This window comes from Pipistrellus kuhlii, unplaced genomic scaffold (genome assembly GCF_014108245.1).
Source record: "Pipistrellus kuhlii isolate mPipKuh1 unplaced genomic scaffold, mPipKuh1.p scaffold_m20_p_44, whole genome shotgun sequence".
Lineage (NCBI taxonomy): Eukaryota > Metazoa > Chordata > Mammalia > Chiroptera > Vespertilionidae > Pipistrellus > Pipistrellus kuhlii.
Window position 1 is genome coordinate 2,979,981 of NW_023425545.1, and position 20,870 is coordinate 3,000,850.

The 20,870-nt window shown below is 71.1% G+C and overlaps 1 protein-coding gene across 5 annotated transcripts; it reads left to right on the plus strand.

Moving 5' to 3' along the window:
* The first annotated feature begins 333 nt into the window (after nucleotides 1-333).
* On the plus strand, nucleotides 334-20,835 carry ASPSCR1 (ASPSCR1 tether for SLC2A4, UBX domain containing). Of its 5 annotated transcripts, none has more exons than XM_045572255.1 (17): nucleotides 334-495; nucleotides 1,169-1,224; nucleotides 3,949-4,063; nucleotides 5,957-6,057; nucleotides 9,922-9,979; nucleotides 11,873-11,946; nucleotides 12,068-12,473; nucleotides 15,323-15,328; nucleotides 16,436-16,575; nucleotides 16,851-16,932; nucleotides 17,198-17,264; nucleotides 17,400-17,462; nucleotides 17,812-17,864; nucleotides 19,591-19,642; nucleotides 19,779-19,848; nucleotides 19,928-20,103; nucleotides 20,171-20,835. In XM_045572255.1, exons 1-17 carry the CDS (start codon nucleotides 394-396, stop codon nucleotides 20,818-20,820), a joined length of 2,271 nt encoding a protein of 756 aa, XP_045428211.1. In that variant the 5' UTR covers nucleotides 334-393; the 3' UTR covers nucleotides 20,821-20,835. The 5 variants fall into 5 exon arrangements, with proteins under 5 accessions (XP_045428211.1, XP_045428212.1, XP_045428213.1 ...); XM_045572259.1 differs by having other exon boundaries at nucleotides 344-495; nucleotides 20,190-20,284; XM_045572258.1 differs by lacking the exon at nucleotides 334-495 and adding an exon at nucleotides 927-988.
* Nucleotides 20,836-20,870: the final 35 nt, after the last annotated feature.

Here is a 20,870-nt window from a genome sequence, read left to right on the forward strand (position 1 = left end):
GCACCCCTGGCCTTCACCCCCGGGGTCGGAGGTGGCCACAGGGGACATGCAGAATGGAGAGAGTCGGGGTCGAGGCCCAGAGGGAAGGAAGGCCAGGCCCGGGCGCGCTCGGTCCCGCACGGCCTTCCCTTCCTCCTCCCGCGTCGGTGCCGCTCGGCCGCGCGGGACGGTGGGCGAGTGAGAGCCACACGCGGGGCCGGAGGAGCGGGGGCGGGGCTAGGACAGGGGCGGGGCCAATCCAGGGGCGGGACCTGCGCTGCGCGGGGGCGGGGCCCGGGCGTACCCGGAAGCGCACGCAGGCCCCGCCCCGCCCCGCCCCCGGCCGCGCGGCTGTGCGTCCCGGCTGTTGCCGATAAAGTTGTTTGAAGCGGCGCCGGGTCACGTGAGCGGAACATGGCGGCCTCGGCCAGCGGCGGGGGCTCCGCGGTGTCGGTGCTGGCCCCGAACGGGCGGCGCCACACGGTGAAGGTGACGCCGAGCACGGTGCTCCTGCAGGTGCGGCGGCGGGGCGGGGCGGGGCGGGGCGGCTCGTGCGGTTGGCTGCGGAGGGGCGGCGCCCGGTCCGGCTGCGGGGTCTCAGGCCCGCGCCCCCTCCCGGCGTGTCCCCGCCGGGGCCCGCGGGGCTGGGCGTGCCGGCCTTTGTGCCTGGACCGGCCGTGCTGACTCACTCGCTGCCCTCCCCCCGAATCCATCCCATTGGAAAGTGTATGGGCCCCGCCGTGTAGGGGGCGGTGCGCTCACCGGGTCCTCCGGGAGCGGCCCCGGGGTCGGGTGGGGGTCTCTCGGGACACAGGAGGAGGCGCCCAGGGCCCCCGGAGCCGGCGGTGGGGAGCTGGCCCTTGGGAGGGGCGCCCACGCTTGGACTCGGTGCCCTGGGAGTGGGGCCGGGGCTGGAGTGAGTGTAGGAGGTGAAGAGGGACCCGCTCGGAGGCCAGCGGCGCCGGGGTGACAGGGCCCGCCAGGAGGACAGGGACAGCGAACGGGACTGGTGGGTGAGGCCCGAGGAGCTGTGGAGTGGACGGGCCATCCTGTGGCCTCCTAGGCTTTGTCCAGCAGAGCCCGGCCCTCTGAGGGCTGCCCTCCACCCTCAGCTGCCCCCCCTGCCCCCCTGTGCCTGCCACCCGCCCAGCAGCAAGCGGGCAGTGCTGACGCCTCTGTCTACCCCCAGGTGCTGGAGGACACGTGCCGGCGGCAGGACTTCAACCCCAGCGAGTATGACCTGAAGTGAGTGCTCGCCCCTGCGGAAGGTTATCTCCTCACAGCCCCGCCCCCAGGCCGGCCCGTGGAGGTGGCGAGGGCTGCGGTTGGGGGGGGGGGACCCGGCCCTGGTGGCTCCAGCCTCGCCTGGCTGGTGGTCACATCGCTCCAATCTCTGCCTCCTCCCCACACGGCCTCTCCCAGTGCCCTCTCCTCTCCCTCCCAAGCACCCGCCCTGGTTCAGGATGAGGGCCCTTAATCCCGGCACATCTGCACAGTCCCTGTCTCCCGATACGGCCCCGTCCCGCGCTCAGGGGTTGGGGCTGGGGCCGTCCTCCCACGGCCACCACTCCGCCCGCTGCCACAGGGTTTTCGTGCGTTTGGTCCTGTAAGCTCTGCTGGGGCTCGGAGGCCAGGAGGAAGGGGTCACGGAGAAATGGGAAGAGGCCTGTGCGGGGGAGAAGCCGGCGGCCGCCCGGGAGCCCTGGCGCGGTCTCTGCCTGGGCCGTTTCCTGGAGGGTCTGTGGTTCGGAAAGGGCCGGCCGGCCGGCCTGGCTCTGGGGCTGAGCATGTGCCCAGGGACCAGGACGTCATGGTTTGGTCCCCGTCGGGGCGCATGCCCGGGTGACAGGCTCGGTCCCCAGCGGAGAGCGTGCAGGAGGCAGTGGATCTGTGATCCTCTCTCCTCACGGATGTCTCTCTCTCTCCCTCTTCCTTTCTCTGACATCCACAAAAGTATATTTAAAAGTAATAACACAAGGGAAGGATTGGGGCCCTGCTCCGATGGGTGTGGGCTTCTGCGGCAGGTTCCAGGCGGCGGACCTGACAGCGTGGCTGTCCTCACTGTGGCAGGGCCTGTTCCGTGGCCTGGCGGTGCCGTGGCGTGCGTGGGCTCTTCACAGAGGAGGCTGAGCGGAGATGCCCTCATGCCGCCCGGCTCTGGCCTCCTGCCGGGCCCACGAGAGTCCCAGGGCCCCTGCTTCTCACTGGGTCACCCCCGCTTCCTCCTCCATCTCCTGAACCCTCGGCTGGGGCCTGGGTGGGGCCGTCGGAGGTCGGCTCTCTTACCATCTCGCGCCTGTCCGCTGCTGACTGCACAGCTGCCCCTTGAAAAACGGGGGTTTGAACTGCCCGTGGGGTCCACTTCCACGTGGATGCTTTCCTTTTTTTAATTCCTTAAAGAGAACCTTTGTGTTGGACGTTTTCCATACGCCCCTTTTCTCTCCCACTGACCCGACAGCCTGCCCGCCCCAGGCCCCACCACCCTACTGTCTGTGCCCAGTGTTTTTCTCTCTTTAATGCTTTTATGGGGGTGGGGTGCTCGGAGTTGTTCTGCTTGTGCATTCGCTGGCTGATGCTTGGCTGTGCCCTGACCTGGGATGGACCCACAGCCTCGGTGCATCAGGACACTCCAACCATCGGAGTCCCCGCCCCCCCCCCCCCCCCCCCCCCCGGGCCAGGAGCAGAGGCTGCTCCGTGAACGCCGGCTGCTTGCTCCCCTGGGGCTGTGGACAGCGACTGCGTTGAGCTGAGCCACTTCATGGAAGGGTCTTGAGCATCTTCGCGTTTGGGTATCAGTAGGGTCCAGGAACCGATTCTCGCTGGAGTTGGAGGGACAGGGTTACGTTCTGGAGGTCAGAAGCTTATACGTGGGCCTTCCACCCCATGGGCGTCCGCACCCTCACGCCTCGGTTCACGGGTCAGCGCGGCCACGCCAGGGAAGGCAGTCTCGGGGTGCCGCCTGCCTGCTCCCTCTGCGCAGCCCGGCTGCCCTGTCCCCGCCGGCCGCCTGCAGTGAGCCCTGGGCGGTGGCTCTCTGAGCTCCTCTTGTCACCCTTGAGAAGCCGGGGCCTCACCAGCTGCTCACCCTAAGCCCTCCGTCTGCCTCGGGCGGCCTCTCCCCAGCGCCGAGTCCCCCTAAGCTCCCGCGGGAAGTCGAGCTCAGATCTGAGTTGAGAGTGTTCCAGGCTCCCTCTCCTCGTGACCTGCTGTCTCCACAGCCCGGCCGCACGGGAAGGGCTTTCACCCGGGCAGAGTGTGCCTGTCGGTGGACGGGGTGGTCAGGGTCCTGCAGCTCCAGGGGTCCGCCCGGTCCCTGCCCACAGTGAGGCCGTGTCCTGTCTGTCTCCGCGTCGCAGGAGCTCCTGTTGGCCCACAGCTGACATGTGACCCAAGCTGGACGTGGAGCCGCCTGTGGTCCCAGCTCTGCTCTGGGTGCGGGCCGCCTGCTGGCTCTTCTCACTGCTTCTTGTGAAATAGGCTGAGCGGGCGGCAGCCAGGCTGCCAAGCAGGACCCGCAGGCTCACAGGGCCCATCCTCCTGCCCTCGGGGCTTCCGGTCCTGACTCCTCCATCTCTGCCTCCTCGGACCAGGGGCTCTGTGTGTGTGGGGGGTGGGGTGGGGGGAGGATTGAGGAGCTGGCCGCCCTGCTGTCGGGCCACATGGCCTCCTGCTGACCAGAGTGCCAGGCCCCGGGGCATCACTGGCAGCGACGGGCGCTCAGGCTCTGCCTGGCTGGGAGTGGTGGCTGGTCCTCTGGAGCCGGTACCTCAGGATGGCGGGAAGCGGGCGATGGGAGCTGGCCCCGGGGACCACGTCGGGGCAGCTCTGGCCGGTGGGCTCCCCGTCCTGCACTGCCGCCCTCGCTGAGCTGTCTGCTCGCTCGCCCTTTCCCCGGGAAGACCCCCCGGGCCACGCCCGCCTGGTGGCCGGGCCTGCAGAGCCGTGGCAGTGAGGCTGTCTGTGTTGCAGGTTCCAGAGGAACGTGCTTGACCTCTCTCTGCAGTGGAGGTTCGCCAACCTGCCCAACAACGCCAAGCTGGAGATGGTGCCGGCGTCCCGCAGCCGCGAGGGGCCCGGGAACACGGTAGGCGCCGCGCCGCCCTCTGTGGGGCACAGGCCACCAGCCCGCCCCACACCCGCCGTCTGCTCTGCCAGCAGAGCCGCTCCCATGTGCTGGTCGGCAGGGGGCTGTTCTTGTGCTGAGCGTGTGTTGGGCTCACTGGGCCGGTCCCTCTCGCTGGGAGCCTGTCCCTCCTGACGGCCTGGAGGCGCCCAGCTCAGTGACCCCGAGGGGAGGGACCCTCCGTCTTCCCTCCTGGTCTTGGGCCCAGCCTTCCCCCGAGCGGAGCAGCCGTGAGGCTCAGAGACCCCCCGGGCCCCGCCTTCCCGGCCGCACTGCCCGGCCAGCCCCGGAGGGCCCTCGCTCGGGAGGCCGGGCTGGCAGGCCGGCCTGCGTCAGCTCTCCAGAGCCACCAGGAGTCAGGCACACACCGGACGGACCCTGACCCCGTGCCATCGCGACCGCGGCGTCCTCAGGCGCACGTGTGTGTGTGAGTGTGTGCGTGTGCGTGTGAGTGTGTGCGTGTGTGTGTGTGAGAGTGTGCGTGTGTGAGAATGTGTGTGTGTGTGTGAGAGTGTGTGAGAGAGTGTGTGTGTGTGTGTGTGCGTGTGCGTGTGCGTGTGTGAGTGAGAGTGTGTGTGTGTGTGAGTGTCTGTGTGTGTGTGAGTGTGTGTGAGTGTGAGTGAGAGTGTGTGAGTGTGAGTGTGAGTGTGTGAGAGTGTGTGTGTGTGAGTGTGCGTGTGTGTGTGGGTGAGTGTGTGTGTGAGAGTGTGTGTGAGAGTGTGTGAGTGTGTGTGAGAGTGTGTGTGTGTGAGTGAGTGAGTGTGAGTGTGTGTGTGAGTGTGAGTGTGTGAGAGTGTGTGTGTGTGTGTGAGAGTGTGAGTCTGTGAGTGTGTGTGTGTGAGTGTGAGTGTGTGTGAGTGTGTATGTGAGTGTGTGAGTGTGAGTGTGTAGAGGAGGTCTGACCCCCTTGGGGGTGGGGTGGCTCCCACGTGTGCGCGCAGCTCCCTGTGTTGGGAGCCAGTGGCACCTGAGCAGGAGGCCCTGTCCCAGCAGCAGGCGTCGTGGGGGCTGTGAGGCGGTGGGGGCTCTGAGGCGGTGGGGGCTCTGAGGCGGTGGGGGGCTCTGAGGCGGTGGGGGGCTGTGAGGCGGTGGGGGGCTCTGAGGCGGTGGGGGGCTGTGAGGCGGTGGGGGGCTCTGAGGCGGTGGGGGCTCTGAGGCGTGTGGGGGGCTCTGAGGCGGTGGGGGGCTCTGAGGCGGTGGGGGGCTCTGAGGCGGTGGGGGGCTCTGAGGCGGTGGGGGGCTCTGAGGCGGTGGGGGGCTCTGAGGCGGTGGGGGCTGTGAGGCGGTGGGGGGCTGTGAGGCGGTGGGGGGCTCCGAGGCGGTGGGGGGCTGTGAGGCGGTGGGGGGCTCCGAGGCGGTGGGGGGCTCTGAGGCGTGGGGGGGGCTCCGAGGCGGTGGGGGGCTCTGAGGCGGTGGGGGCTCTGAGGCGGTGGGGGGCTCCGAGGCGGTGGGGGGCTGTGAGGCGGTGGGGGGCTGTGAGGCGGTGGGGGGCTCCGAGGCGGTGGGGGGCTCCGAGGCGGTGGGGGGCTCCGAGGCGGTGGGGGGCTGTGAGGCGGTGGGGGGCTGTGAGGCGGTGGGGGGCTCTGAGGCGGTGGGGGGCTCCGAGGCGGTGGGGGGCTCTGAGGCGGTGGGGGGCTCCGAGGCGGTGGGGGGCTCTGGGGCGGCCTCGCAGAGGGGCCGGAAAGGCGCTCCCGTCTGGGTTTGGGACGGGACGTCACCAAGCGCTGAGGGTTATGGCTGCGCCACACCGCGCCCACCCAGCAGCCTGAGGCACAGCGAGGGCCGTGTGCCAGGGAGACGTGCGGCCCCCTGCAGCCGCACCCCAAGACGCGAGCCTCAGCCCCCTCTCCGCAGGTCCGCGTCGCGCTGCAGCTGGACGACGGCTCCCGGCTGCAGGGCGCCTTCTGCTCCGGGCAGACCCTGTGGGAGCTCCTCGGCCACTTCGCTCAGACCAGGTGAGGGCCCGGCCGGCAGGCGGGCAGTGCTGTCGCCAGCAGCCGGGGGCGGGCCTGCCCTATCGTGTTCAGAGAGGAAGGAAGAGGGAGGGGAGATAGAAACATCAGTGATCTGGGATCGAGCTCACAGCCCGGGCAGGTGCCTTGACTGGGAGTCGAACCGTGACCTCCTGGTTCACAGGTCGATGTTCAACCCCTGAGCCACACGGCTGGGTGTGGGTCACGTTTAAGGAGAAAGGGTTGATGATGATGGGCGTGCGGTTTCTGCCCCTTTAAGCTGGCCTCTCTGTGATGGAGGTCTGTCCCCTGTGCAGCTCCCGGCAGGGGGAGGGGACTCCGCAGCGGAGGCGCAGAGGCAGGGCACGGCTCCGTGTGGGGACCACCGGGGCGCGAGCGGGAGAGAAGCGGGGCCTCCGTGGGAAGGCGCAGGGAGAGGCCCTGTGGGGGAGGGCGGGCCCTGCGGGCCCTCGGCCGGTCAGGTCACCGGCCGGGGCGGGCTGCTTCTGGCTGAGCTGAAGGTGTCGTCACGCGGGGACGGTGGCGACCGCTCCTGCAGGAAAGAGGTGATGGCAGGGGGCCCCGCAGCCCGTGGGATCTGTCCGTCCGTAACGCGGGGGGCTGTGCCCCAAGTCGCCAGCGCCCTTTCTTGGTTGCGTATGAGTGGATCACGTGTCTCCTTAGCGATCCCTTCGGCGCCATCGCCACGCTGCCGTCCTGACAGCGCAGCCGGCCGGAGGCCTGTGCGCCCCGTTCCTCCTGAGGGGGTTCCCAAGGCAGAGCGGCTGGGCCAGCAGTGAGGGCAGCCCCACGTGTCAGCAGCTCCCTGTGCCCGCGGGACAGGCCGGGGCCTGATTGGCCGGGGCCACACGGGGGCGGCAGGAGCCAGGCCCTCCTGGGCTGCAGGGTCAGCTCCCGCGCCCGGCCCCGTGGTCCTTGGGGAAGAGGCAGCCCCAGGGCAGGTGGCGTGCAGTCGCGGTGGAGCCTGGGGGGTGAGTGGGCAGCAGCCACGTGGCTCGGGCAGGGCCTCTGCATGGGGATCAGGGAGTTGGGGCCACTCACTAACCACATGGCACACCACGTGGGTCACATGCGCGTGCCGAGAGGTGGTCAGGAATCCCGGTCAGCCACATCAGAGGAGAGTAAGAGCACGGGCAGTTGACTTTAGGAATTTGATGGACTTGACTCAGTACGTCCCGAACGTTTCCCTGTGGCTGTGCCCGCAGGCAGAGTGAGGGGTTCTGGGATTTGTGGCAGGAGGAGTCTTAGCGGGAGCTCAGGGCCCACCGGCTGGTCGCTGCCTCGGACGCACTGCCTGCACCTGGACTGCCAGGCCCGGCCGGCATCTGCCCGAGGCCTGGGCCCTCTGCTCGTCCGCCCGCCTCCCCCCGAGGGCCCCCCAGGCACTGAGTGTCCCTGGGAGGCCGGCCTGCCTGCTCCCCCTGCGGGGGGTGGTGTGCCATCCCGGGACCCTGCAGGCGGCAGAGGCGGTGCCAGGGCGTCCCCCCGGCTCCCACAGCCCCTGCGATCCTGGGGAAAGAGGCTGCTTCCCGCCTGTCCTCTCCGTCCGCCTGAGGGGGCGGGCCCTGCGGCCGGGCCTCCTCTCCCTTCGCTCGGCTCCGTCTCTGCGGGGCTGCCGTGGGTGGCGGGGAGTCTCCACCGAGGGGCCCTCCGAGCCTGAAGGCCGGCTCTGAGTTTGGGGGGTTCTGGTTCCCGCATGGGGACTCGGTGCCAGGCGGCTTGTTCAGGTCCAAACCGGTGACGGGACAGGGCTCCTGCACTGGGGTCCCATCCGAGGGGTGGCCCACGCCTGTGGGCGGGCGCTCTGAGGGAGCCCAGGGCATCTTAGCCCCGGCAGGCACACCCACCGCACGGTGCCGTCTGGGGAGGGGGCAGGGCACCCCCGGGAGCGCCACACGACGCCGTCTGCTGGGCCTGTGCCACCCTCGGGCGCTCCGACGGCTCAGCCCGGAGACAGGCTGGGACGCGGAGGGTGTGAGGGCGGCTCCCGAGCTGGAATGTCCCTGTCCAGGAGCGAGCGGCTGCTAACGGGCGGGAAGGTCTGGAAGTGATTGCGCCGCCCGCCTCGCGTGTTTACAGGCGTCGCCCTCAGATCCACTCGAACCCGATCCCTCTGAGGAAGCACATCAAAGCCGGGCGGGCGTTTGATGTCGGAGGCTGTGCCGCAGGCCTCCCTCGCGCTGTGATCTGGTCCCGCTGGGCTGGCGCGGGGTCCCTGGGGACGGCCGGGCTGGCACTGGGGCCTGTGTGTTCCGAGGCCGGGCACCGGGCCGGTGGGCTGGGCCCAGGCCTGGGGTGCCCTGACCAGGCTCTCAGCTCGGGTCTCCCCCTTCCTGCAGGGACCTCGGAGGGTGCGGGGGCTGGTGGTGCCCGGGCAGGGGCAGGGCTGCCCCTCAGAGGCCACACAGCTGGCTCTGGGGATGGGTCTTGGCCTGGGCAGCACACACATGTAGAAGCTAAAAGCAAAGGACACACGGGCAGCGCCCACGCCAGAGCCACGCAGAGGGCCCGTCGCGTCTCGTCCCGCGTGTGCACGGGGCGTGTGCACAGGGCGTGTACAGCAGCCGGGGACCTGCTGCTCGGGCCCAGAGGGGCCAGTTCAGCTCCACGTTCTTCGTCCCAGCACGTCCCTGGCGAGTGAGCCCCGAGGCGAGACAGTGACCCTGAGGTCACAGGCTGCCCTGGGGAGGGGGCTGGGGGCGGTTCCGTGTCAGGAAATGCAGGAGTGGACATCCCTCCCCTCCCCCGTCCCTCCAGGCCTCCAGCTCCCCAGCCTGTGCGTGGCCGGGGGTGCTGGGGGCCGGGGGTGTGGGCTGGGGGTGCTGGGGGCCCGGGGTGCTGGGGGCCGGGGGTGCTGGGGGCCGGGGGTGTGGGCTGGGGGTGCTGGGGGCCGGGGGTACTGGGGGCTGGGGGTGTGGGCTGGGGGTGCTGGGGGCCGGGGGTGCTGGGGGCCGGGGCTGTGGGCTGGGGGTGCTGGGGGCCGGGGGTACTGGGGGCTGGGGGTGTGGGCTGGGGGTGCTGGGGGCCGGGGGTGTGGGCGGGGGGTGCTGGGGGCCGGGGGTGCTGGGGGCTGGGGGTGCTGGGGGCCGGGGGTGTGGGCTGGGGGTGCTGGGGGCCGGGGGTACTGGGGACTGGGGGTGTGGGCTGGGGGTGCTGGGGGCCGGGGGTGTGGGCGGGGGGTGGTGGGGGCCAGGGGTGCTGGGGGCTGGGGGTGTGGGCTGGGGGTGCTGGGGGCCGGGGGTGTGGGCTGGGGGTGCTGGGGGCCGGGGGTGCTGCGGGCCAGGGGTGTGGGCCTGGGGTGTGGGCTGTGGGTGCTGGGAGCCAGGGGTGCTGCGGGCTGGGGGGGGTGCTGCGGGCTGGGGGGGTGCTGCGGGCCGGGGGGGTGCTGGGGGCCGGGGGTTGCTGCGGGCCGGGGGGGTGCTGCGGGCCGGGGGGGTGCTGCGGGCCGGGGGGGTGCTGGGGGCCGGGGGTTGCTGCGGGCCGGGGGGGTGCTGGGGGCCGGGAGTGCTGCGGGCTGGGGGTGCTGCGGGCCGGGGGTGCTGTGGGCTGGGGGTGCTGCGGGCTGGGGGTGCTGCGGGCCGGGGGGTGCTGCGGGCCCAGGGTACATGCAGGTGTGTGGGCACGTGAGTGTGCGGCTGCACACACGCCCAGCCTGCCTCCAGGCTGCTCTGTCCTCGGGGTCTCGTCGTGAGGGAGAGGATGCTGGTGGCCAGGCGGGGTGGGCGGTGCCCACTGCCCTCTTCCTGGGGAGCCTGGGCGGCCTCTGTGGGGCTCTGGGCTCCGGGTGCCTGCCCAGAGCACCGGGTCCCGTGCCCGCGCTGGCTCTGATGTCCTTCCCTCCTGCAGGGCATGTCTGGAGCAGCCGTGCGAGGCCAGCCCGGTCTGCGTGTACATGAGGGATGAGGTAGGACTGCGGCCCCACCCGCCTGGCCGGCTCCCGCGGCCACGCGGCCCAGCCTGGTTTCCAGCCTGGAAGCCCCCTCTGCCTCTGCCTCTGCCTCTGCCTCTGCCTCTCCCTCTGCCTCTGCCCCTCTCCCTCTGCCCCTCTCCCTCTGCCCCTCTCCCTCTGCCCCTCTCCCTCTCCCTCTCCCTCTGCCCCTGTCCCCCTCTCCCTCTGCCCCTCTCCCCCTCTCCCTCTGCCCCTCTCCCTCTGCCCCTCTCCCTCTGCCCCTCTCCCCCTCCCCCTCTCCCTCTCCCTCTCCCTCTCCCCCTCTCCCCCTCTCTCTCTGCCCCTCTCCCTCTGTCCCTCTCCCTCTGTCCCTCTCCCTCTGTCCCTCTCCCTCTGCCCCTCTCCCTCTCCCTCTCCCTCTGCCCCTCTCCCTCTGCCTCTGCCTCTGCCTCTGCCTCTGCCTCTGCCTCTGCCTCTGCCTCTGCCTCTCCCTCTCCCTCTCCCTCTCCCTCTCCCTCTGCCCCTCTGCCTCTGCCTCTCTCCCTCTCTCCCTCTCTCCCTCTCCCTCTCTGCCTCTCCCTCTCCCTCTGCCCCTCTCCCTCTGCCTCTGTCTCTGTCTCTCCCTCTGCCTCTCCCTCTCCCTCTGCCTCTCTCTCTCTCCCTCTGCCCCTCTCCCCTTCTCCCTCTGCCTCTGCCCCTCTTCCTCTGCCCCTCTCCCTCTGCCCCTCTCCCTCTCCCTCTCCCTCTCCCTCTGCCTCTGCCTCTGTCTCTGCCTCTCACTCTGCCTCTCCCTCTCCCTCTCCCTCTCCCTCTCCCTCTCCCTCTCCCTCTCCCTCTCTCTCTCTCCCTCTGCCCCTCTCCCTCTGTCCCTCTCCCTCTGTCCCTCTCCCTCTGTCCCTCTCCCTCTGCCCCTCTGCCTCTGTCCCTCTCCCTCTGTCCCTCTCCCTCTGCCCCTCTGCCTCTCCCTCTCCCTCTCCCCCTCTCCCTCTGCCCCTCCCCCCCTCTCCCTCTCCCTCCCCCCCTCTCCCTCTCCCTCTCCCTCTGCCCCTCTCCCTCTGCCCCTCTCCCTCTACCCCTCCCCCCTCTCCCTCTCCCTTTGCCCCTCTGCCTCTCCCTCTTCCTCTGCCCCTCTCCCCTTCTCCCTCTGCCTCTCCCTCTCCCTCTCCCTCTCCCTCTCCCTCTCTCCCTCTCCCTCTGCCTCTCCTTCTGCCTCTGCCTCTGCCTTCAAAGTGCCGAGGGCTCTGAAGGCCCCAGTGTTCCCTGGAAAAGGGGCCGCTCCGCGGGAACTGACCACGGCCGGCACTCCCGGACTCCAGCGCCCTGTTTGTTTTCTCAGCTTCTCCAAAGCCCGAGAGTCACAAAAGTGGTTTCATTTTAATAAATATTTGCTTTGCTCCGTTTTGATCTTTTCCAAAACTGAGCGCAGGGCGGAGGGGCCCAGCTGGCAGAGGCCCTGCCCACCCCCCGCCTGCCACGCGGGACCCTCCTGGCGCTCAGGCCCTGGCTCAAGGGGCCTTTTGTTGGATCCTGGCTGAGGGCCCGCTCCTGGCCCGGGGTGGCCACTGTCCCCGAGGGCCCAGGAGGCCGTGGGGGCCGGACGCTCGCGAGGAAGGGGTTCTGGGCTGTGAGGGGAGGGGCCTGGGGTGGACACCTGGGCCCCAGTGAGGGCCGTCATGGTCATTGCAGCCCTCAGAGGGCCGGTCATGTGGCCAGTGTTGCTCTCCCAGGCCTCGGGCTGGGGACAGACCCAGGCCTGGGAGCAGATGCTTGGGTGCAGCTGGGGAGCGGGTGCCTGGGCCTCAGCCCCAGGCTGGCTGGGAGCCGTGGCGTCAGGCAGTGGCCGGGCTGGGTGGCGGGTAGGTGGGTCAGGCAGTGGGCCAGCCTGGCCACTGTCCTGTCTCCTTGCAGGTGACCGGGAGAGCCGCCTTGCAGAGCACGACGCTGCTGTCCCTGGGCCTCACCGGGGGCAGCGCCATCATCAGGTGAAAGCGGGAAGGTGGGAACGTGAGGGACATGTGCCCGTGGCCCCCGTCCGAGGCCCCTGCGTGGGGCGGGGCAGCGAGGCCGCGGCTGAGGCGTGGGCGTCCCTCTCTCCGGCCCCAGGTTTGCCATGAGGTCATGCGACTCGGCCGCCACGCAGCAGCCCGGGGGCTCCCGGAGCGGGAGCCCGGCCAGCCCCACCCCCTCGCCGGCGGCCGAGCAGGCCAGCGGCCCGCTGCTCCCGGCGGCCTCGGCGGGGCTCGGCCGGGGCGACGTGAGCCGCCGGGACACGGCGGGCCCCTTGGCGGCCGGCAGCGCGGAGGAGCCCCCGGCCAAGCACATCCCGGAGGAGCCCAGGCCGCCCCCCTTCGTGCCCTTCTCGGGCGGCGGGCAGCGCCTGGGCGGCCCCTGCGGGTCCTCGCGGTGCCTGACCGCCCCGGCCGCCAAGCTGCCCAAGTCCTTCTCCAGCCCCGGAGGCCCCTCCAAGCCCAAGAAGTCGCGGCCCCCGCCGGAGCCGGAGCCGGAGCCGGTAAGCGGGCGGGCGCCGGTCCTCCCTCACCGCGCCGGCCGCGGGGGCTGGCTCGCCGGGCCTTCCCAGGAAGGGCTGCTGGATTGGTTCGTCTGGACCGGCCTCTTGGCCGCCCCTTTCAGATGGGGTTCGACAGGTTTCCACAAACTGGCCGCACCCCCTGCCTGCCCTCGCCCCTGGCCCCTGGCCTGGGCCTGGGCTCGCACTCCTGTCCGGCCGCGCCTCCGCCAGGCGGCGGCGCTGACATGGCTGCGGCTTGGGTCTTGGCTGCCCCAGGATGCACTGGTGTCTACAAACTGCTTTTCTACTCGGAAACACGTCTGTCCTCCCGGTGCAGACACGTCTGTCCTCCCGGTGCAGACACGTCTGTCCTCCCGGTGCAGACACGTCTGTCCTCCCGGTGCAGACACGTCTGTCCTCCCGGTGCAGACACGTGGTGGGGCCGGCGGCCGTGGGGCCGGGCCGGTCGGCAGGAGCCCTTTCCCCCGTGGGCAGGCCAGGCCGGGCTCCACTCCATCTCGGGTGTCGGGAGTGAAGGGACTGGAGCCGCGGCCTGTAGGCCCGGCCGTCTCCCTGGGGCCCAGTTCTGCCCCAGGCCGAGCCGGGAGCCGGGGGCGGGGGTGTTGGACGTGGAATGGAGCCGGGTCCTGCAGGGGGTAGGCGGCCAGATTCCCTCCTGCTCCCACACTGCTGTGGTTCTGCCGAGCGGACAGGGAGGGGGGGCCAGCCCACCTGAGCTCAGGGATGTTTACCCGGGTGGGGGGGCAGTGGCTGATGTCGGGGCCGTGTTAGAACCAGTACCATCCCCAGCCTCACCCTGTGGCGCTGGGCCCAGAGTTGGTGGCTGAAAGCAGGCCAATGCGTGTGGTGGGTTGAGCTGGTGCTGGGGGCTCCCTCTGAGCCTGAGCTTTTGGGGGACCCTGGGTTGGGGGCCGGGACTGGCTGCTCCCTCCGGGGCTGCGTGGAGGGGCCTGGCTCTCTGTGCTCAGGGAACCTGCTGAGGGTCCCGGGGGCACCCAGGGGTGGCGTGGGCTTGTGCTGCCCGCAGGGGTGCTGACCGGCCAGGATCCCTGCGCCCCCTGCCTGCCCGGCCCCGGGCGGGGCGCCTGGCCGCCAGCAGCTCCTTTGATCCCGGAGCCCGGCAGCTGTCTGGGGCGTCCCGCCGTCTCGCGCCTCCGTCACTGACAACCGCACTCCAGGGGCCTCGGCCACATGGTGTCTGCTTTGTGTCCCTTGCAGTTGGGGGAGGGGAGGGAACAAACAGAACTTGGGGGGAACTTCAAAGGTGCACTCCGCGATCAGAAGCCCGACTCCGTTAATGCTCCCGCGTGCGGCTCTGGGCTTACATAGTCGGAGACAGGATAAAATACAGGCGGCCCTCCGAGGCGGGATGGTTTACAGACCGCGGCTCCGGCTTTGATGTCACACATTAATTATTAGAGGTAGTTTACTGGCCATCGGACGGGCGGGAACTGCTGGGCCCCTGGCCTTTGAAGTCCTTCCTGGCCGGCCGGCCGCCCTCCGCGCGCTCGCGTGGGGCAGCGTCCCAGCGGGCCCACAGCCGGCACGGGCTGATCAAAGCGCTGCTCCCGGCAGGACGGGCTGACGTGCTTCCCTGCGCTGTCGCCCTCCGGGGGGGCCGCACTGCCTCCGCACCTCGCCCGGCTCAGGGCGCCCGCCCCCGGCTCCCCTCCTCGGCCTGCGGGGCGCCTCCCCAGGACTTCCCCGGGAGCCCGCCCCCTGCCTGTCCCCGGCGGTCCCTGCGGGGCGCCAGGGTGTGTGGGTGCCCAGCCCGGCCCCGGCCCAGCCCCAGGCGTGCGGCAGGTGTGGCCCCCGGCCTGTCGTGCCCTGCGGGCCAGGACGCGGGGGGCTGCGCGGAACCCTGAGGGCCCACACGCCCGCCTCCTGCAGGTGCTGGGGGTCCTGGTGCGAGGCCGTCCTGTGCCCTGTGCCTTGTGCCCTGACCGGGCCCGAACCCTGACCTCCCGGTTCACAGGGCGACGCTCGGCCCTGAGCTGCGTGGCCTGGCCGTACACTTCTCCTTAGAAAACTGCCGTTTTTGCTCCAAAAGGTCGGTGGGCCCAGTGCTTCCGGGACTGAGGGCCAGGCTTCGGCCCGCCCGGATTGGGGTCCTCCCTGCCTCCGGGCGGCTGGCGGGAGTAACTCGGGGTGTGGCCTGCCCCTCGGTAGGGACTCAGCTCAGCTCCCAGCCTCACGGGGAAGCGCTTGGCATCCCGCCCGTCCAGCCGCGGGGGAGGGGAGAGCCCCGAGGAAGGGGGTCTGGGCCGGAGGTCCCCTCTTGGCTTCTGCCTTCCCGCCGAGTGCAGCACGTCCTGGGAAGTTCCTCCCAGAAAAGGGAGCCTCCGCCGTGCGGCCGCCCCAGCCCCGTGGCCCGCCGGGACCCTCGCCGTCTGGCCTGTTGGACACGTGGCCGCACTGGGCGTGGTGTGGCCCCGCGGCCGTGCTGTCCCCTGGCTCCCTCCATCCCATCCGGGCCCGTCCCGTGGGGCAGGGACTCTGAAGGCCGGCCGGCAGCTGGCGGGTGTCACCGACCCCTCCACAGGCCTGTCGCCGGGCGACGCTCCCGTCCCTCCTCCTGGGCCCCGGGCCACGTCCGCCCTCCGCGCCCGCCCCCCCGAGCCCGCCCCCAAGGGCCCAGCAGCGTAGTGACCGGCGGTTCAGGCGGGAGGTCTCTGTTGTTTAGAGCCCGTGGCCGTGCACCCGCTGTGGGTTCATCTTGGCCCCTCGGCCGGCCGGGCCTCTCCCCTCGGCCCCTCTCCCCTCGGCCGGGGCAGGGAGCCGGGCGGGGAGCCGGTGCGGGGGAGCCCGCCCGGGCCCAGCGGCCGCAGGAGCAGGTGGGGGCCATGTGCTCTCTGGGCGGCTCCACCGTGTGTGCCGATCAGCACCCCCTGCAGGGCCCCCCCACCCGCTGCTGCGCCGAGGGCGAGGCGGCGCTGAGGGCGAGGCTGTGCCAGACTTTCCGCCCGAGGCCCGTCCTGGCCGTGCCCGGCGGCTCCGCTCGGCTCCCGTCCTGCCCGCCTCCCCTGGGAGCAGCAGCCCCTCAGGAATGCAGGCGCCTGGCTGTGGGGGGCGGCGGCGCCTGGCATCTCGTTATAAAAAGCTCTGGCGCAGAGAGCCTGGGGCGCTGCAGGAAGGCTGCGGCTTTGAAGGGGCAGCTCCCGGAGCCTCGGCCCCCACCTCGGGCTGGGCTGCCCTTCCCGGCCCGGCTTCGGGCCAGCGGGCCTCCTCGGCCGCCCCCCTCCCAGGAGGGCAGGGACCACAGGCCTGTGCTGCGGGAGGGCCCGGGGCACCTGTTGCCCGAACGCCGAGGTCCGGGGTCTGGCTGAGCCGGGGCTGTGGCCAGGCCGGGCCCTGGGGAGGGACGATCAGACAGGCTGGTCCCCGGTGAGAAACAGGAGGGGGACACCAAGCTGGGGGGCGTGGGGGCGGCAGGAGCAGAGGGCAGCTTCCTGGCGGCCCTTCTGTGGAGGACGGGGCCTGGCTGGACACCCGCCGGCCAGCGCCCCAAGGTGCCCCACGCTCGCTGCAATTAGCCCCCGGAGCGCCACACGCAGAGCGGCTGCCTTGTAATTTCCAGCGACCTTCTGTCAATTAGGGTGGCGCTGTCCCTTCCTGTGTCCGCGGTGGGCAGGCACGCCAGGCTGCTCCCCTGGGGAGGGCAGGGGGCAGCGGTGCCAGGTTTTGCCAGGCCTCTAATTTGGGGGCTGCCGCTTCCCCTGCTCCTCCCTTGGAGCCCCGACGTGGTCTGGACCAGGGCACTGCGCCCCAGGAAGTGAGCGAGGGGCCGCGGGCGGGCGGGCGGGCGGGCGGGCATCCCTCACCGCCGCCTGGGCCTGGCGAGACCGGGCTGGGAGTGAGGCACGTCCCACGCCCACCCCGAGGCCTGGCCACAGGCTGGGGGCCGGGCTTGGCATGGGTGCACGGCGTGTGTGTGCCCGCAGCCGGTGGACCGGGACCCCGTGGTGTGCCACCCGGACCTGGGGGAGCTGCTGCAGGCCTGGCCCGCCGAGCTGCCCGACGAGTTCTTCGAGGTGACGGTGGACGACGTGCGGAGGCGCCTGGCCCAGCTCAAGAGCGAGCGGTGGGTGTGCCCGCCCCGCCTCCCACTTCCCACCCTGCTTCCTGCCAAGGCCCCCGGCCCCACGCCGGCCCCCAGGCCCCCGCCGGCCCCACGCCCGTCCCCCAGCCCCACGCCCGTCCCCCGGCCCCACGCTGGCCCCACGCTGGCCCCCAGCCCCACGCTGACCCCAGACCCACACCAGCCGCATCTGGGGTCCTGTCATCCGGCCCGGGAGCGGGGGCCTGTCACCCTCTCTGGCGGAGACTGCACCCTCACCCGCCCCCTCCCTCCCACAGGAAGCGCCTGGAAGAGGCCCCCCTAGTGACCAAGGCCTTCAGGGAGGCCCAGATGAAGGAGAAGCTGGAGCGATACCCGAAGGTGTGGGCGGGCGGCGGGGGCAGGTGGCCGAGCAGCTCCTGGGCTGGTGCACAGGCTGCTGTGCGTGCTCCCCAGCCTGGGCTCAGTCAGCAGCGGCGGCTTCAGGATGGAAACAGTCTGCACGGGCGGGGCGGCACCCGGCGGCTGCACCGCCACCTGCCCCGGTCCCGGTCTGCCCCGGGGGTCCTGTCGCTGTGGGCCCAGGGGCGCAGCTGCCTCCTGCCGGGCAGGGCTCCCGTTCTGACCGTGCGGCTTGTCCGGCCAGGTCGTACTGAGGGTGCTGTTTCCCGACCGCTACATCCTGCAGGGCTTCTTCCGCCCCAGCGAGACAGGTAGGGCCTGGCCCAGATGCTCCCTGGCCGTGGGGCCTGCGCCCAGGGAGCGGGGCTGGAGGGGCAGGCAGTGGGCTCTGAGCTCGCGAGCGTGCCGGGTGCTTGTCAGGGCCGCTCACCCCCCTTCCTCCTCAGTGGGGGACCTGCGGGACTTTGTGAGGAGCCACCTGGGGAACCCTGAGCTGCCCTTCCACCTGTGTGAGTACTGCTCCCGCGCCCACGGCCAGCTCTGCCGCCAGCCGAGGGCTGGGGTCCTGGCAGGGGGCTGCCCCTCACCCCCCCACCCGAGCCCCTCACCAGGGTTTTTGCTGCAGCAGAGAAGTGGGTAGAGGCTGTGGACTGAGGGTCCTTCTAGGACAGCCCCCCTGAGGCTGCTGGCCCTCCAGCCAGGCTTCCCTGGCGAGGGGCAGGGGCGAGGGGTGAGGGGCAGGGGCGAGGGGCGAGGGGCAGGCGGCGAGGGGCAGGGGTGAGGGGCGAGGGGCGAGGGGCAGGGGCGAGGGGCGAGGGGCGGGCGGCGGGCCTTCCTCACCGCACACTCTCTCCCCAGTCATCACTCCTCCAAAAACCATCCTGGAGGACCACACGCTGACCCTCTTTCAGGTACTGGCTGCTGGCTTGGGGGTGGGCTCTGCAGGTCAAGGCCAAGGTCAGGGGCGGTCTCCCTGAGGCCAGGACGGGGAGAGGGGGTGGTAGATGCAGTCTCTATCGTTGGCCTTGTGCTTGCTTCCTGCCTCCTCCGCTGCAGCCCTGGGGCCCTTTGGCTGCGGGTTCCTGCCGGGTCTGGGTGGATAGGGGCCCACAGGCAGGGCAGCTGGGGCAGGTCCTGAGGTCCAGCGTCAGAGCACTCGCTGCAGGTGGCCTGCTGCCGTGGAGGCCCTGCTGCCTGCTCCCTGCCTGCCTTCTCGGCCGGCCTCCCCGCGGGCTGCCCTGGGCCCCCCTGGCTGCTCCTGGAGGGTGAGCAGTGTTGACCCAGCGCCTGCTGGGCCGCCTCCAGAGCAGGAGGAATGTCCTGTCCTCAAGGGAGGGCAGCCCGGGGCCTCCCCAGCCGGCCTAATGGTTTCCTCTTCAAAGCGGCCTCAGATATTTTAATTACTAACAGGCCAGCCCTCTTTAAGTGGCCCGCAGGCCTGCGAGGGCTGAGCTGGGGCTGCCGCTGGGTCGCAGGGAGAGGGGACGAGACGGGGCAGAGCTGGCCGCTCACCAGGAACGGAGTCGCAGTGGGGGGCAGCCCAGGAGCTGAAGTGGGGTGCTCACCCGCCTGCCCCCCAGCAGCCTGCCCCCTCCCGCAGCCTGTTGATGCACCGGATTGGAAGGTGCTTTGGGAGGGGACCAACCCCCGTTAGGAGCCCTGGGTGTGCCCGCCCTCTCGGCCTCATTTCTGTGACTGACCCCAACTACCAGCAGCCGTCTCCTTTCATCCGTCACCCGCGGGCCCTGGGGCGGCCTCCGGGGCGGCCCTGCCCGGATCAGAGCTGGCAGCTCGGCAGGAAGCCTCCGCCCCCAGGGGGGGCAGCGCGGAAGCCGCGGCTCCCATGTCCCTGGCAGGCCGCACGCTGGCTGCTGCCCGAGCTGCTGGGGCCTGCCTGTGTTCCGGGGGCGACCGTGTGGTGGGGCAGCGGCCCAGCTGCCCGCTTGGCTGCTGGACCAGGACTGTCTAGGAGCGGCCGGGCTATGAGGGTGCAGTCAGTGGGCACAAAGGCCCCCAACACCCCCAGCAAACCTTCCTGGGCCGGAGCCCCCGCCCCCCGCCCAGGCCCCAGGCCTCACCTCTGGGTGCGAAGCCCCTGCGTCTGGGAGCCCTCCGCTGGCAGGCCTCCCTGGTGTCTGGTCTGCAGTCACCTGTTTGTTGGATCCCAGACACAGGCCAGTGGGCGGGGCTTCGGCCAGGTGGGAGGGGAGGCCCTCCGGGCTGGAAGACTATGGCCCCGCCCACCAGGTGGGCTGGGGGTGGGGGCCTGGAAATAGGAGATGCTGCCACGTGGGTGCTAAGGGGAGTCCCGGCATCTGGCGGTCCCACTGAGCCAGTCTGGCCTTGCTGGGAGGGCGGGTTCTGTCCTACCACACCCCTCCGTTCCTTGGCCACCTCCAGCCCAGTTTCCCAATGTCGCGGTCCTTGTCTGTCACCCACCTCGCCTCCGAGTGCGGAGCGGAGCTGCTGAGGCGAGGACACGGCTCGGAGGGGGCACTGCCCTGGGTCAGCCATGGGACCGCAGCCATGGCCCTCAGGGCAGTCAGTGAGGGCAGGTGCAGGCTGTCCAGGCTCCGGGGCCGCCCCTCCCCTCTCAGTGCCTGCCTGGCCCCTGAGCTCCCGCTGCCCTTCCTGCAGGCAAACCTCTTCCCAGCCGCCCTGGTGCACTTCGGGGCCGAGGAGCCAGCAGGTGAGTGGGTGCGGAGCAGGGCCTGCTTTTGGGCCTGGAAGGGAGACCTGTGGTCTGATCCCCCCCACCCCCCCGGGCTCTGGGGCAGCCCCCAGCCCTGGCCCCGCCGTGGGGCCTGAGGTGCTGCCGCCTGCAGGTCTCTATCTGGAGCCCAAGCTGCTGGAACACACCGTCTCCCCATCAGCAGCCGACGTGCTGGTGACCAGGTGAGAGCCCGGCGCGGGCGGTGCCCGGGAGGGAGGGCCCGCCGCAGGCTCGCCACCTGTGCATGGCCTCCTCCTGCAGGTGCATGTCCAGGACCTCCGTGCCCCCGTCCCCGCTGCCAGCCCCTGACCCCGTGCCCCTCGAGTCGGAGGCAGCTGCCGAGGAGGGTGCCAGGGCGCCTCCTGAGCCCAGCCCTGGGACAGTCCAGCCCCTGAGGAGGGACCTGGGCAAAGTGCCCAAATGGCTAAAGCTGCCAGGTACTCCGAGGGCGGCCGGCCGGCTGGGCCGGGCCGGGAGGGCGGCCGGGCGGGAGCTGGGCTCCAGGTCACATGTTGCATTGCAGCCAGCAAGAGGTGAGCCGCCAGCCGGAGGTGCCCATCGGCCGGGAACAGGACCTCCTCCTCACCCGAGTGCCAATAAAGACTGAGCATCTCCTGAGAGACCCTGTTCTTTCTCAGAAAGGGCCGCAGCCCTCGCCCGGCCGCCTCCCTACACTGCCCACCTTCCAGGCTCCTGGGCACGGCCTCCAGCCTGGGACCGGGCAGCCGCAGCCTGGCTGGCCCTCGGCGTGCCAGTCCCTTTGCCGGGCCTGTTCTCCTCGTGGCTTTGCTTCATTGCCATCATCCATCCCCGCCTCCAGGCCTGGCCTGTGGGCACAGGCCGGCACCTTGCCCTGCCACCCTAGGATGGGCTGGCAGCCTGGCCTGAAGGGCCCCCCCCCCCCTCCCGGGCACTGGCCCTTCAAGTTTAGGCGCTCCCATGGGCTCCCATACTGCCGAGGTGCTGGGAGAGGATGGAGGAGTGGAGGCTGGGAGGAGTGCAGGACGGGACCAGCAGGCCAAGTGCGGGATGGAGGGCCAGGAGGGGGGCAGGTCCTGGTGGAGGGGGTAAGCTCTGCCCCAGCCCCTAATCACTGGACCGAGCCCTCTGGGTGTTCCCGTCCTGGGCACTGTCGATGCAGCTTTCAGAGTTAAGGGGGGTGGGGGGTGAGGTTGGGGTGTTGGCCCCACGCCTCCCTGCAGGG